Source organism: Lissotriton helveticus, chromosome 12 (assembly GCF_964261635.1).
Source record: "Lissotriton helveticus chromosome 12, aLisHel1.1, whole genome shotgun sequence".
Classification (NCBI taxonomy): domain Eukaryota; kingdom Metazoa; phylum Chordata; class Amphibia; order Caudata; family Salamandridae; genus Lissotriton; species Lissotriton helveticus.
This window is the reverse complement of record NC_136073.1, coordinates 766,485,770-766,501,375: the sequence shown is the minus strand read 5'-3', so window position 1 is coordinate 766,501,375 and position 15,606 is coordinate 766,485,770. Positions and strand designations below refer to the sequence as shown.

The 15,606-nt window shown below is 45.9% G+C and overlaps 1 protein-coding gene across 2 annotated transcripts in view; it reads left to right on the top strand.

The window, feature by feature from the left end:
- The window catches only part of PEA15 (proliferation and apoptosis adaptor protein 15), a 372,825-nt gene that overhangs the window by 263,602 nt on the left and 93,617 nt on the right, over window positions 1–15,606 (top strand). For both annotated transcript variants that reach the window (XR_013603786.1, XM_078670533.1), the window contains exon 3: window positions 13,923–14,100. Coding sequence is in view for 1 of the 2 variants with exons in the window: in XM_078670533.1 (XP_078526659.1) it covers window positions 13,929–14,100 (172 nt within the window). In the remaining variant the exon portion in view is untranslated. The remainder of the gene's footprint in view (window positions 1–13,922; window positions 14,101–15,606) is intronic.

Sequence of the window (15,606 nt, the reverse complement as noted above, 5' to 3'; positions counted from 1 at the left end):
AACACAGCGACGCGTGTTGCCGCCCAGTGGAAGGGCCTTTGCAAAGGTTGACTAGTCAACTTTATGTAGCTTATTGCTATATTTGGGTCTTAAGTCGGTACTAAATGAGGCACAACCAATGTCCAGACACTGTTAACAAGCTTAAAAATGACAAAATAGTGAAGTAGTGCCATCACAAAGGGTGCCACATAATGCCACATCATTTGCCTTTTCTAGCCACACAATTTACTCAACCCTGCCACATAATTTGATCCTCCCCTGCCGCATAATTCCAGTGGCCCAGAGTATAGGGAGAGGGTAAAAGATGGAGTAGTGTAAGAGAGGTCGAAGAAGGGAAGGGCGGGATGAAGGAATGGAAGAGAGTAGGAGTGGAAGAGGAAATGAAAAGGGGTGGGGATGGGGAGAGAACAGAGAGCTGGAGAGGAAGCAGGGGGTGAACAGGAAGTAGGCCGAGGGGGGGAAGCTGCAGTGGGTGAGAAGCAGAAGCAAGGAAGAGAATGCCATGGAGGAAGTGAGAGAGGCAGGGGAACGAGAACAAAGGGTTGGAGAGAGAAGTGAGAGGGAAAGAGCGGCAAATGGAGGGAGAGGATGATGAAGGTGTGGTGAACAGGCGCGGTGCGTCCATTGGGGCGTAGGGGCGAAGCCCCACTAAGCCCCATGGACCCACCACGTCCTCACTAGAAGCCAAACACAATTATTTTTAAAAATCGCGCTATCTGCCGGCCGGGAAACCGGGAGACACCCGACCTTCCCGGAGTGCGCAAGGGGGGGTGGGGGGGGGGAAGGATCGGGCTGCTGCAGCTGCGCAAGTGTATTTTTGGGCACAAACATGCCCGCGCATGCGCATATCGTTTTCTTGTGAATTCCCCCTTAGAGAGAGGACCAGGGGGCGGGCCCCAGCCCCCGGGGTTACACAGGGCGACTGGGCGAGGAGTCATGGTGCCCCCCCAGCCAATCCTGGCGCAGGATTGGCTGGTCACTACATAGCCCGGTTACATAACCCCTGACGGATAGCACGGCCGACTTTGGTGCTGGGAAACCAGGTTCGAGCCTCTTATCGAACCATAAAAATGTATACATGACTTACTTTGGTGTTAAATAAATAGATATTTTAAAAAACAAATAAAAATGATGTTCCGACTAAGGTGTGAAATTGGTGTCGAATAAATACATGTTTTTAAAAACAATTAATATTAATCATGTATCATTGGTGCTGGAGTACAAGGTTCGAGACTGGTATTAAACACTGACAAGCTGTGTGCAAGTTATATGGTCATAAAAATACATGAATGATGGATGCAGGATGGGTGGATGCATGAATGGATGCAGGATGAATGATGGGTGGATGAATGGATGGGTGGATGCATGAATGAATGATGGATGCAGGATGGGTGGATGGGTAGATGAATGAATGATGGATGCAGGATGGATGCAGGGTGGATGGATGGGTGCATGAATGAATGATGGATGCAGGATGGATGGATGATGGATGAATGATGGGTGGATGAATGGATGGGTGGATGCATGAATGAATGATGGATGCAGGATGGATGCAGGATGGGTGGATGAATGATGGATGCAGGATGGATGCAGGGTGGATGGATGGGTGCATGAATGAATGATGGATGCAGGATGGATGCAGGATGGGTGGATGAATGATGGATGCAGGATGGGTGGATGGATGGGTGGATGCAGGAATGGATGCAGGATGGATGATGGATGGGTGGGTGGATGGATGGATGGATGGATGCATGAATGAATGAATGATGGATGCTGGATGGGTGGATGGATGGGTGGATGAATGAATGATGGATGCAGGATGGATGGGTGGATGGATGGATGGGTGCATGAATGAATGATGGATGCAGGATGGATGGATGGGTGAATGCATGAATGAATGATGGATGCAGGATGGATGCAGAATTGGTGGATGGATGGGTGGGTGGGTGGATGGATGGATGGATGGGTGGATGCATGAATGATGTATGGATGGATGCAAGGTGGTTCGGGCTCGCTCGCTCGCTGCGGTGCAATATGCAAATTAGTTTACGCCCCACCACTTTCAAATGTCACCAGCCGCCCCTGGTGGTGAAGGGTATATAGAGGGGCGAGGGAGGGGAGGAAGGTGGTGAAAGAGGAAGGGCTAAAGGGCGAGGAAGGAACAGGAGTAGGGAGAGATAGAGGAGGCTGAGAAGGGTGCAAGCACAGGAGGTGGAGTACAGAATGTATGAGGGAAAATGGAAAGGCAGAGGAACCAATCGGTGGAGGAAAGAGAGGGACGAGCGACTGCAGAAGCAGGCTGTCGACATAACAGTACGACTGAGTGAGACAGGCACAGGCCAGCGAGTCATTCATATTGACGTCTCCGTGAGCCTTTATGTTGAATGAATGAATGAATCCAGGACATTCACATAGTGCTTTTTCACCGACTGACCTCCGTGAATGACTGAATGAATGAATGCCGATCACTCACGGTGTGCTTTTTCATTGGCTGAACTCACCGAATGAATGAATGCAGAACATTCACTCAGTGTTTTTTCATTGGCTGACCTCCGTGAATGAATGAATGAATGAATAAATGAATGTAGAATATTCACTTATTGCGTTTTCATTGGTTGGCTGACCTCATTGAATGAATGAATGAATGCAGAACATTCACTTTGTACTTTTTCATTGGCTGACCTCCCTGAACGAATGAATGAATGCAGAATATTCACTTAGTCCTTTTCATTGGCTGACTTCCCTGAATGAATGAATGCAGAATATTCACTTAGTCCTTTTTCATTGGTTGGCTGACCTCATTGAATGAATGAATGAATGAATGAATGCAGAACATTCACTTTGTATTTTTTCATTGGCTGACCTCCCTGAACGAATGAATGAATGCAGAATATTCACTTAGTCCCTTTTCATTGGCTGACCTCCCTGAATGAATGAATGCAGAATATTCACTCAGTCCTTTTTCATTGGTTGGCTGACCTCATTGAATGAATGAATGAATGCAGAACATTCACTTTGTACTTTTTCATTGGCTGACCTCCCTGAACGAATGGATGAATGCAGAATATTCACTCAGTCCCTTTTCATTGGCTCACCTCCCTGAATAAAGGAATGGATGAATGCAGAATATTCACTCAGTCCTTTTTCATTGGTTGGCTGACCTCATTGAATGAATGAATGCAGAATATTCACTCAGTCGTTTTTCATTGGCTGACCTCCCTGAATGAATGAATCCAGAATATTCACTTAGTCCCTTTTCATTGGCTGACCTCCCTGAATGAATGAATTCAGAATATTCACTCAGTCCTTTTTCATTGGTTGGCTAACCTCATTGAATGAATGAATGCAGAATATTTACTCAGCCCTTTTTCATTGGCTGACCTCCCTCAATGAATGAATCCAGAATATTCACTTAGTCCCTTTTCATTGGCTGACCTCCCTCAAAGAATGAATGCAGAATATTCACTTAGTCCCTTTTCATTGGCTGACCTCCCTCAAAGAATGAATGCAGAATATTCACTTAGTCCCTTTTCATTGGCTGACCTCCCTGAATGACTGAATGCATGGATGCAGAACATTCACATAGTGCCTTTTCACTGGCCGACCTCCCTCGGAGGGGCGAGTGTTAACACATATATACACCCCGATTTACACATTTCAGTGTGACTGATGTCCTGCGGAGCGTGCTCTCTGACTTCTAATGAGAGTTGAACAAGTAATTGCCTTCACTTATTCCAAGTTGGCTTGGATGGAATTTTGCAAAAGCAAAAATCAGTGTCTTGCTTGTCACTGTGAAGTATGTCTACTTTCTGGCTCTTCATGGATGGCTCTTAAGAAATCCAATATATGAGCCTTTGCCAGAAGACATGGTACAAAGTGAGCAAACTGAGCTTTTGGGAGTGGACGAACGCTTTCTTGGCTGCTGCCAGTGTGCCTTAATATACCAGCATGACTCAAAATGCAAGTATTGACATTCCGTCAATATTTTATGAATCGCATTGAGTGGGTGATAAAGGCACAAAAAGCAAACACTGCAGACTACATCCACAATTTACAGGGAGTCTGCAAAGGCCTAACTTCCAAAATCGTTTTTTGAAGCACAGTAATTACAAAAATTGTTCCTGTGGGCTTTAATGAGCTCATATTTACCATTAATGACATTAGCTTGCACTACAAGGTGAGGGCTGGTCATCGGGTTTTGTTTGCAGCCCAGTGCTTAATGTGAGCCAGTGTTTTCCGGGGCTCGGCACCGGCACTTAATTTTCAACACCAGCCCTTATTACAGACTGCCACATGGTGGCGTTATCTGCCTAATTTAGAGATAATCACAACAACATGTGTTTATTAATTACATATACATTAAAATTCCTAATACCTGCTGCTCAAGCAATCCTTATAGGTTAAGTGGTATGGAATAGTTTGAGTTGGCACTCTTGCGGGAGTGTGATAGTCAGAAGTTGTGTTGGTATGGCAACTGCAGCAGTGGCAGGGGCAATGGGTGGTGCACGCTACAGTGGCTTCCTGGCGATGCTCTCCCATGTCACCCTTTATCTGCTGCGGGACCTGCTTGTAAGCAAACTGTGAGCATAGGTGGCGGGAATTTTTAAGATAAGTGCATTTTAGCAGAACTTTGTTGAAAACTACAGAACTGTGCCACAGTTCTTCAGTTTGTTGGCGAAGGTACACCCCATACACCCCTCGTGAGGATCAGCCTTGCTCACCACGCAGTAAAGGTACGGGACTATACCCAGGGCCACTTGAATTATGCGGCAGAAGAGGCACACATTATGCGGCAGGGGCGAGTAAATTATGCGACCAGAAAAGACAAATTATGCGGCATAATGCGGCAATTTTTGTAAAAGTATGACTTCCCTTTTACATCATTTTTAAACTTGGAAACACTGTCTGGGCACAGGTTATACCCCATTAATACCCGTTTAACACTCAATAAGCAACAGAGAGGTGACCAGTCCAGTTGTTCAAAAGGCCTTCCACTGCGTGGAAACACACGTCGCGCATTTTGAGTAACTTTTGAACCGTTTGAGCTGGAAACAACATTTTTTTTTGTTAAAGTATGCAGATTATGCGGAAGATGATGGATATGTGGCAAATGCTGCAAATCCGTAATTCCCCAAAAATCACTGCGGTCCTGCAATCGCACAATTCCAGAGACCCTGACGATACCATGACGCTAGGTTAGGTACAAATCACGCTAAAAAATTCACTATTTGGGTACAGTTTAAAAAAACTATTCTGGAGAGGGTAAAGCAGTGGTTAATTTGTAAAATAGAAAGCGCCGGGGTTCTTCTCAGGAGGCAGTGCTAACAGGAGAAATGTACTGGTGCAAACTGCCTCCTGGCTAGAGCCCCGACACTCATTATTCTGGAGAGGACTTGGCCTTATGGCAAGAGCTGCCGATTTTGGAGCTGGGGAACCAGGTTCGTGTCTCGGCGTGACTCAACATCCTGTGATTGCCAGGAAAATCGCGTGCCTTTCAAATGAGTGTGTCCTTAATTGGTGCTATAAGTGCCGGTGGTGAGGATTAGGTGCGGTGCTGAGCACCGGAAAGCACTGGTTCAAATTAAGCACTGGGGTAACGCCCCACTACTTTCACCTAAGCAAGATGAAGGAATTATGGCTCGCTTGCTTCACCCTCTCCATTCAATATGTACCGATTATTTACACGACAGCACTGACAGACTGTTCCAGGCACTGCTGTTCACCACTGCCTTTTACCTTACCTACGTTTTGAGAGTTCAACAGCACTGGCCGACCATGGTGCACCGAAAATAACATTTGGCCCTGCCCAGCACAAAACACTTCCTTCGCCATTGGTAAAGAGCCAGTATTTAATTTGTACAAAAGTAAGTGCCAGGGCCCTGTTCGGTAGGCCACTGAGACTTGCACCACCCATTGCCCCTGCCAGCGCTGCCAATGACAGTACCAACACAACTCCTAACCATCACACTGCTACCAGTGTGACAGTTCAGACTACTCCAGGACACCCAAAGCTATAAGAATAGCATTGGCAGGAGGTAATATTAGTTTTTTTTTATGTACATTGGGGTATTCAACACTGTTGTTGCGTTCATTTCAAGATTTGACAGACAGCGCCACTATGTGGTAGACTGTTACTAGAGCCCTGCTGACAATTAAGTTCCTTTTGCGGAGCACCTGAAACCACCGGCTCAAATTAAGGACTGGGAAAGACGAATGAACATGGTCTTTTTGAACAACTAGGCACCCCCAAAACAGAGTTTCTTGGCACATGAAATAGCAAACCACAGATTGTAACCTTTCAGACTTGACATCTGCCTAAACTCTTACTGTATGGATGTGTTCACCAATCCAACCGCATTCCATTTCAGGCCCCTGCTCTCTTTACTCAGTCTGTTCTGCTTTGCTGGACCATCAGCATTATTTACACTTAATGCAGTCAGTCAGAGTAATTTCCCATACATTGAAGTGAACCTGCAGACCAGCGGCGCCACCTACAGGTGGCGTCAAATTACTATTAAAGGCCTTCACAAAAAGTTTTTTAGGTTTCGACCTGGGCGTTGCAACGGCGAAACCTCATGATCCTACATATCGACTTTGGTTCAGCCTCTGTCTCTCATTGGCTAGCTCCATAAATGGAGGCTAGCCATTGGGAGACAGAGGCTGTCAATCACGCTTTCTGGTGAAAACGCGATTCGGGGGCGTTTCTGGGACTTTTTTTAAGTCCCGCCCCTTTGTCCCGGGCCGCGCTGTCATTGGCTGCCGGCCTGGGACACCCCCGTGATGTCATTCCCCGGGCCGCGCTGTGATTGGCTGGCCGGCCCGGGACCTGACTTGTTTTGATGTGTATGCAAATCAACGAAGCCATTATTACCACCATTTATAAATTTTTCAAAGTTTAAAGCAGAAATCCATTAATGAACTCAATCCGGCCAGCCCTCTTTCGAAGACAGAATGAGCCCCGCGTGGTTTCTGCTGCTGCAGTGGGTGAGTGCCGACGTCGACTGTTGGGGGAACAGAAAGTGCTGGCCGCGGTTGTAGGTCGGGCTCAGTAAGATGTAGCACCCTGGCATGTGCTGACGAGCACTGACGAGCAGTCGAAAATTATTCGTTTATATCTCACAGGCAGTGCGTTGTAGGGAAATGTTGGAAGTGTGCCGAAGTGCTGCATTGCTGTCTTCTGACAAAAAAAAACCGATTGCAATACAACAATGTCTCTCCTTGCGCTGGGAATGCCAGCTCAGATGTGCTAGGTCTGTTGAATGTTGTTTATCGGCAAATCCAGCTTTACCACATAATCTGGGCTGGGATTGGGGGGTAGGGTATCAGCAAATAATGTCATTTCCGTCCTCGTGCCCCCGGATCGGAGGGTGACCTCTGCCACGGCCGGCACTTAGAGGTAATGCCGCCATTCGCAGCTCATGACCATAAAAGCGCACTTCCACCCTAGTCTGTTGCACATTAATATGACACTGATTCATGGCCAGAAAGCATCGGACACAAAAATAAACACTTTTCCCCCTTCATTATGATGGCGGGGGAGAATGAATTATGGCTCGTGAAAAACGAGGCTGAGAAGCAATCGGCGCCTTTGAGTTACGGCCTGTAATAGCCGAGCAGCTTCCCTGCGTTTCCTTGCGCTCTTTATTTCATTTTACAAATACAGCACAGTGATTGCCAGGAAGAACTTTAGTTGCAGTACTTCTCACTTTTTCATCTCACCCCCACCCGAGTGGGTGAATGAAGATGCTACCGATCCAAGGTAAAAACTGCGGTGGCTCTAGGGTGGGGTGGGGGGAGGGGGGTTCGTTGAGATGGGGGTCGCCATAACTGGTGGTCTCATTACTCATGGCTCAATTCTCACAAAATTACAGAGGGGAAAAAAATACTTTTCGTCCTGTGGGTTCACACCTCTCTGGCTTGTTCCAGCGAGCCTGTATACGTCTCAGATTCACATGTGGAACAAGTTCTGCATAACAAATATAAAATACAAAACGTACACGTGCATATTATTTCTGTTTCTTAATGAAGAAAATATTTCTCATAGAAATCCCCTTACCGACCACCTCCATCAATTTTCGGGGTAGTGGCACCTCACTATTTCCACTCTAAATTACATCTTGCTGACAGGATTACATTCGGGAGAGATTTCTAGGTTGGATTTACCTGTTACCTCTATCTCAGTGGCACTCTCTTGGTCTCTCTTCTTTTTCTGTACCTCTGTTGCTGCACTTTCTTTGTCTCTCTCAGTTCTTCCCACTCTCTTTCACCTCACAGATGAATGGTGCTCTATCTCGGTGGTGCTTTCTTTTTCTCCTCCATTCTACTTTCTCTGTGTGTCTTTCTTTATCCCCCTTGCTTCTTCTTTACCTCTTGACTATCTATCTCTTTCTCACTCCACGTGACTGCGAGAATCTCCTTTCTCTACATCTATCCCGTTGCCTCTCTTTCTGTTTGGCTGACTGTCGCACTTGCTCTCTCACTGTCCCGTACCTGCCTTTCTGTGTCCCCCTCACCGTCTCTTCTCTGACCTGCTCTCCCTTCTCCGTCGGTTGATCTCTTTTGCTCCTCTAGGAATGTGGCCATTCTTGTTTATTATAACTTTTCAACATGCTGCACAGCAACCACGCTGCTCTACTACATATCTTACAAACAAATGCCAAGCCAAAACCTATGCAACGGTTTCGCATTTGACAAAGTTAGAGCTATTGACATTGTAAATGACAAAGCCATTTATTTATCTGTTTTCAAAACCAACACATAAATAAACAATTTGTCATTTACAATGCCAATAGCTCTAACTTTGTCAAAGGCGGAACCGTTGCATTGTAAATGCTTGTTTTGTTTTGTTTCGAGCATGGTCAGTTTCTCCAGCAGGCAAAATGTTGAAATGCTTGCACCAGTCTCAGTGAAAAATGAAACACCAGATGTCGCAACGGAAGGAGGTTTCATGGGAAAAATGCTCCAGAGAGATAATTGAAAATCCATTTCCCCAACGTTTAACTAACCCTGATGCAGTCGTGCAACTTACTTCCTTTACGGTTTATTTGATATTTTAATTTAGTTTGATTGAGTAATATGATAGTGAATTACATTTGTATACAACTACATGGCACTGATTCCAATTGTCTTGGTTTCATGTTACGAACAAATATCATTAACATTTTAACTAAGTTATTGTAAAGTTTTCGTTTAAAATCATTCAAACCAAAACAAAAGTTAGTAAAAGAAGCGATTAGGGATACAATAATGCTATGCAACTACCTAATAACCTCGTTAACGCTGCTGCTTGGTTATTTTTTGTTATTGTTTTTTTGTAGTGTTTGTGAAGCAATGTGTAGCTTTTATATATTTTGAATAAGTCCTGAAAGATAACTTAGAACCGGTGCAATTAATATTTTATGCTGACATTTAACATTTGACTGGGGGTGAGTGTCTGATTAGTTTCGGCGCTCCGTCCATCATCTCCTTGTGTTTGCTTTGTTTGCCCTAAGTTGGCAGGCTATGCCCAGACGTGGGTTCCTTGCTCGCTTTGCCACTGGATTCAAGCTAGCCTTGCTCATGAGGGCGTTACCTCGAAACCGGTCCCAGGAAGCTTGTTTCTGGTGCAGGGAGGACCTGGCTTGGCAGTTCAGGCTGGACTGTTCCCATAAGGCACAGGGTCAAGACTGATTTGCATATGACTGGATCTGAATTGCGGTGGCAAAGTGAGCTAAAAAACGATGATGGATTCAACCCAGATCTGTCACCGGGGGTGAGTGTCTGAAAAGTTTCAGCACTCCATCCATCATCTCCTCGTGTGTGCTTTGTTCGCCCTAAGTTGCCAGGTTATGCTCAGACGTGGGCCCCTTGCTTACTTTGCCACTGAATTTAAGCTGGCCTGGCTGATGAGGGGTGTTACCCAGAAACTGGTTCAAGGATTCTTGTTTCCGGTCCAGGGAGGACCCGGCTTGGCAATTCGGGATGGACTGTTCCCATGAGGAACAGGGTCAAGACTGATTTGCATATGACTGGGTCTGAATTCGGGTGGTAAAGTGAGCTAAAGAATGATGATGGATTCAACCCAGAGACTGTGACCGGGGGTGAGTGTTTGAAAAGTTTCAGCACTCCGTCCTCCTTCACTGCAATGTTAAACCTAGTTTATTCACTGTTCATTAGTAGTTGTGCCTTCTAACTGAGGTGCCTTGACCAGTTCTGCTTTGCAAAAGCCAAAAAAAACAGGTTACCCTTAGGCAGCCCAGCCTTCCTCTCACTGCCAAATCTGAACCAGCATTCTAAGTGAGGTTGATATATGGAAGGTTCCCCAGCACTTCACCATATCAGGTAAATAACCGAGCAGTGTTCTCAAAGTCTGATTTAAGTATCAAAATATGGATGTCGTCAAATCCTTTGGGATGTGCAAAGTTGAAGTGTTCTACTCCTTGCAACTCCTCATTTTAAAAAAAAATACAAGTCTGCAAACTACGATGCTGGCTAAGTTCGAAAAAAATCATTGGCAAAGGCAATAGGTTCTTCCTCTGCAAAATCTATCGGTTTGTCAATGTTTTTTTAACATGTTACATAGCCGTGCGAGCTGATGATTGGGTGTGTAGAAGTGTATGTGTTTGAAGAGCACTGTGAGCATGTTGTGTGTGTGAGTGCGTGCAGTGCTTTAAATGAAGAAAAATAAGTGCAGGTACTCATTAGAATAGGGGTGTGGCAAGTGGGCGGGAAAGGGGGCGGGGCTAAGGGCACAGTATCATCATACATAGAAACTTCTGTACCAGTTACAGCACATATTAAAACACATGAGAAATATGTTTATGTAAAAAAACACAGATTAACTCATAACACAAAATGAAAGTCGTGATGGCATTTTCACCGGAATGGTCGCTGCGCACCTGATTGACAGTACAGGGTCTGTCTAGAGACCCTGTCCTGTTAAACACAGTGTGACACAAGCCCTTTCACCCCCCTGCCGTTTAGGGACATTCAAATGCTGGAATCTTCACCAGCAACGTTGCAAAAGGATACTTCAGCCGAGTTAATTACAAGCTGCTCGGAAGGAAAGCGCCTTCTGCCCTGCACTGTATCAGAAACCTAACCTGAGCCTGCCGTGGATCAGGGTACCGGTACTCTCCCTGGCTACAGAGAAGTGCCGGTACTCAGTACCGGTGAGTACCGACCCATTTAAAGCACTGAGTGAGTGAGTGATTATGATTTGAGTGTGTCAGTGTGGGCCGATGGAATCTGGGTAGGATTGTGCACGAGACAGAGTGTCTGTAAGAGAACGAGATTGCTGGAAGTCTGACTGCGATTATGTGTGTTTGGAAGTGCCTGCCTGTGGCTGCAAGTTGTGAGCATGTGTGCCAAAGATTGAGTGACAGTGTTTGAGTCTTTCGGTGAGTGCACGGCGTGGCGTGCTAGCGAGTGCTATTGAACAGTATATTCCCCGGCAGAATAATGCTGTGGGATGAGGTAACCTTCAACATGTAAACAACATGTAAAAAATAATAAAAATAGCAAATGGGTTTGGAGGGGTGAAGCAAGACTGGTGAAGAGGGTGGGAAACGCATCGATAGGGGTGGGAGATGGGTAAAACAACAGCGATGTTGAGGTAGGAAAGAAAATGATTGAAAACTGTGTGTGGTGTTAAGAGAAGACTGCAAAGGACAATAAGTGCAAAGTTGAAAAGTAACAAAAGAGTGCCTGCGGCCACTAGAGGACGACTAGCCACCGGAAGCTGTACTTGGTCCAGGCTCCATGGCAGGACAAAGCAGACTCTGAGCCGAGGAAGAAGACGGAGGGAAGGAGGAGGTGCTGGCTAATAGAAAGAAAGGAAACAAGAGTGGCGTGAGAGCCACATGGGAGCTGGCCAATGTTAAGTAAAGTGACATAGGAGCCATGTGGGAGGCAGCCAATGGTAGGCTAAGGTATGTAATGGGCGGGCTCTGAGGCGCTTTTAAGATTTTTTATTTAAATACAAGAGATTTCACAAGCACAGCCCAAGTGAAATCCAAAAAAGAGAGCAAAAAAGGGGCCCAATGGTGACGTTAAGGGCCGGGCTGGCCGTTGCGGGCACTGGGCAATCCCCCGGTGCGCCGCAAGGGTGGGGGCCGGTTTTGGGCCCCTGGGGGCTGTTTTTGTTACAGGGCTGTTTATGCAGCATAGCTGCAAAATCGGCCCTGTAACAAAATCGGCCGAAAACCGGCCCTGGCAGAGAGCTCAGTCACACCCCTTACCTCCCCCCGGGAGGGCCGGCCGATCACTTTGCCGGGGCCGGTTTTGGTTCCCAGTCCGGCCCTGGTGACGTTCCCTCCTGCCTCACATTGGTGCAGTTGTCCCACTTGGCAGCTGCTTACCCTTGGTTTCAATGGCTTGTATACCTGACATTCCTCCAATGCTGGAATCCCAGGGGGGTATTTTCAGTAACCAGGAAAAGGAAATGATGCAGCTGCTGACAGTTGACCACTGTGTCCTCTGCCGCTGCCGCTCAGGGTGGGAGCAGCGATGCATGGCAGCAGGAAGCATAATTCAATGTATCCTGATGCACCATCCAAGTATGATGGGACATTAGGCAGCATAGAAGGGGTGCATAAAGTGAAACTACAGCTAAAATGATGTTGGGGGGACTTTACGCTTCTTCATTGTGGTGACCAAGACACCAAATTCATAGGCAGAGCCGAGCCAGGGGTGTAGCTTGGCCCTAACTATCCAAATTCTGTGCCTATCTATTGAAGGACCAGCATGTATATCACACAGTCAATGAAATGTAAAACAAAATACAATTTCAGTGGGAGGAGAAATACACACATGTTTTACTATATTCATGCTTACAATGTGTTTTGGCAGCTCTCCGTCGATTTGCAGGATGCTTCTTGTTTATTATTCTTTTACGAAGCTGCATAAAGGAGGGGAGAGATGGCACTGGCCTGGCTCACCTGTGGCTCGTCCTTTAATTGAGACCCACAGCCGGGGGCCGACGGAGCCCCGCCCACTCTTTAGAGCGCCCGCAGCGCGGCGTAAAAACCGCCGCGGTTAAGGCGTTAAGCCATGCTCAGCCATTGCTTTGCTTGCTCTCCTATAAGCCTTCATGAATTGTGAGGTTTCCCAACTACCCACTTTTTGCCAATTGTTTCCCTTCAACCAGATGTTTCAGGGAATACGCTGTAGTAGCCCTAACAATCAATCAATCAATCAATCAGCATTTGTAAAGCACACACTGTCACCCCTATGGGGATCTGGGAGTGGTGTCTCTGTCGAAGAGCCAGGTCTTGGGTCTCTTTCTGAAGTCTGCCAGCAAGGGGGCTGTACTGAGCTGGAGGGGGTGGACGTTCCAGGTCTGGGCCGCGTTGTAAAAGAAGGAGTGGCCACCGCTGCAGGTGCGGCGGATGCGGGGGCGGGTATACGAGGGTTAAGACTTCTAATAATTCTATTTCTTAAATTGAATCCAATCTTGTATTTCATAACTTTTTTGTGCAATGAAAAATTGTTTGCTGTGTCCTTTAAAAACATTGCAATGTACAATGCCATACTATCCAAGCGAGTGTTTCCGGGTGTATGCAGGCCTGTGCTACCCATGGACGAATGTGGGGAACTGGAGAGAACCACACAACAAGAATCTAAGGGCCAGATGTATCAAAGGGTTTGCCCATGTTGTGTCTATGGGGAAATGTGTTGATACATATGGCCCTTAATGTCTTTAGGCATAATGCACCCACTATAGCCCTAGTAATTATACCCACAAATTGCACTCTTGACCCTTTCCAGCTTTCGTCACCATTCCAAGAACCAGCCGAGAAAAGATTCTTTCAAAATGTTTGGTAATCTGATTATCCTAACCCCATGCTGGCGTTATGGCTAACCGTCCATCTTGTGCAAATGTCTTAGATGCTTGCCATTGCTGTCTACTCATAACAATAGCCTTGCTGTCTCTTGATTTGCAGGCAAAGATGGCCGAGTACAGCGCGTTGCTGCTAGAGTTGGCTGAAAACATAACCAACGAAGACCTCGACCAGCTGAAGTCGGCGTGCAAGGAGGACATACCAAGCGAGAAGAGCGACGAGATCACCACATGCAAAGACTGGTTCAGCTTCTTGGAGAAGCACGACAAACTCGCTGAAGGTAGGAGATAGACCTGAGAAGGTCCAAAGAGGGGTGGGTGGTAGTGGGAGATGGGAAGGCGAACTAAAGAGACTTGAAATTTACTGTGGCTGGAGGCCAGGCGAGAGACTTAAAAAATGTATATGATATTAGCGCATATTATCGCACACGAGGCATAAGGACTTTTTGAAAAATAGATGTAAATTTACAGCAGTCGGGCCTCTTCTGGCTTGTTGGAGGATACACTGGAAACAGGCTGAGGGCTTACAGATGATAAATGGATTTGGTATGTGGAAGAATGGTCTGTGACTGAAGAGTTAGCGTGCTTAAGGTTGGGGCTGATGCGAAGGCGGGAGACAATGTGAATATATCAATTGTCGCACACCCTTCTGTTCTCTTCGGATAGTATACCAATGTGGAGATTTGACAAAAACAAGAGCATTTGAAAAACTGGATGGAATTTGGGATTGTTAATATATGGACATTAATTGATGAAATGAGTCACACGTCCCTTATGTTATTGAAACATACAATTGCTTGTCGTTATCGAAGGGTGACACTACTGTAAGTTAATATTTAGATCCATCTCATATTTCTTTTCTGTTCTTATTTTTGAAAACTACTTTCAGGATGAGTTGAAGAATGAACAGGTTGGGGAGTATTTATTTAAGAGAAGGGGATGGATGGGGTTAAAGGTGAAATAAGAAGTCAGTACAAGATAGGGCAATGGAACCTGAGAAGAAAGAGTGTGAAGAGGAGGGAAGTGAAATGAAGAAAATGGCAAGCAGAAGATAAGGGAAAGGCGGTCAGAGAATCGATAGACCTAATGAAGATAGAATGAGGAGGAAAGATTGGGAATACAAGTCCATGAAAGAGGAAGTGGAAAATACAAGATGGAGATGGGGACAGTGGAAAAAAGAGGAACAGATAAGTTAAAAGCTAAAGGGACCTGATGTGGAGAATGAACCTTTATAGACAAATATAACAAATATAACAAAGATTGAGTAGGCTATGAAAAATGCATGGTACTGAGTTGATTGAGGAAGTGGGGGGGAAATCAAAACGAGGAAGATAAGGGAAATAAAGTGGCAATGGGAAATATGAGTAGAAAAAGGGTAAATCAAAGAGGCATGAGGACAAAGGGGAAGAATTAGAAAAAAGAGGGACATCTGGTGAAGGGCGACAAAAAGGATGTATGTTTTCCTATGTGTATGGAGTAAAGATAGCTGAGAAGCGCAGTATGGATATAGAGGGTGCCGGAAAACGATACAAGCTAGCATACATCCAGTGGGAGTTGACCTATATCAATCACACAATTACATTTCCCCACTTCAGGCCGAGGGAGTGTAAGCAGTTTGCAGCCAGCCATAGTACCGGCTCGAGGGTTCAGGCTGGGCCTTGACTCTGGGTCTCCAGCTTCTGACAATGGCAGCTCAGCCTTTAGAGCTCATTCGAGAACGAGGAAGAGGTGGAGAAGGGAAATAGAAGAATGTAAACTGGAAAGAAAATGAAGATTCCTGTAGAGAT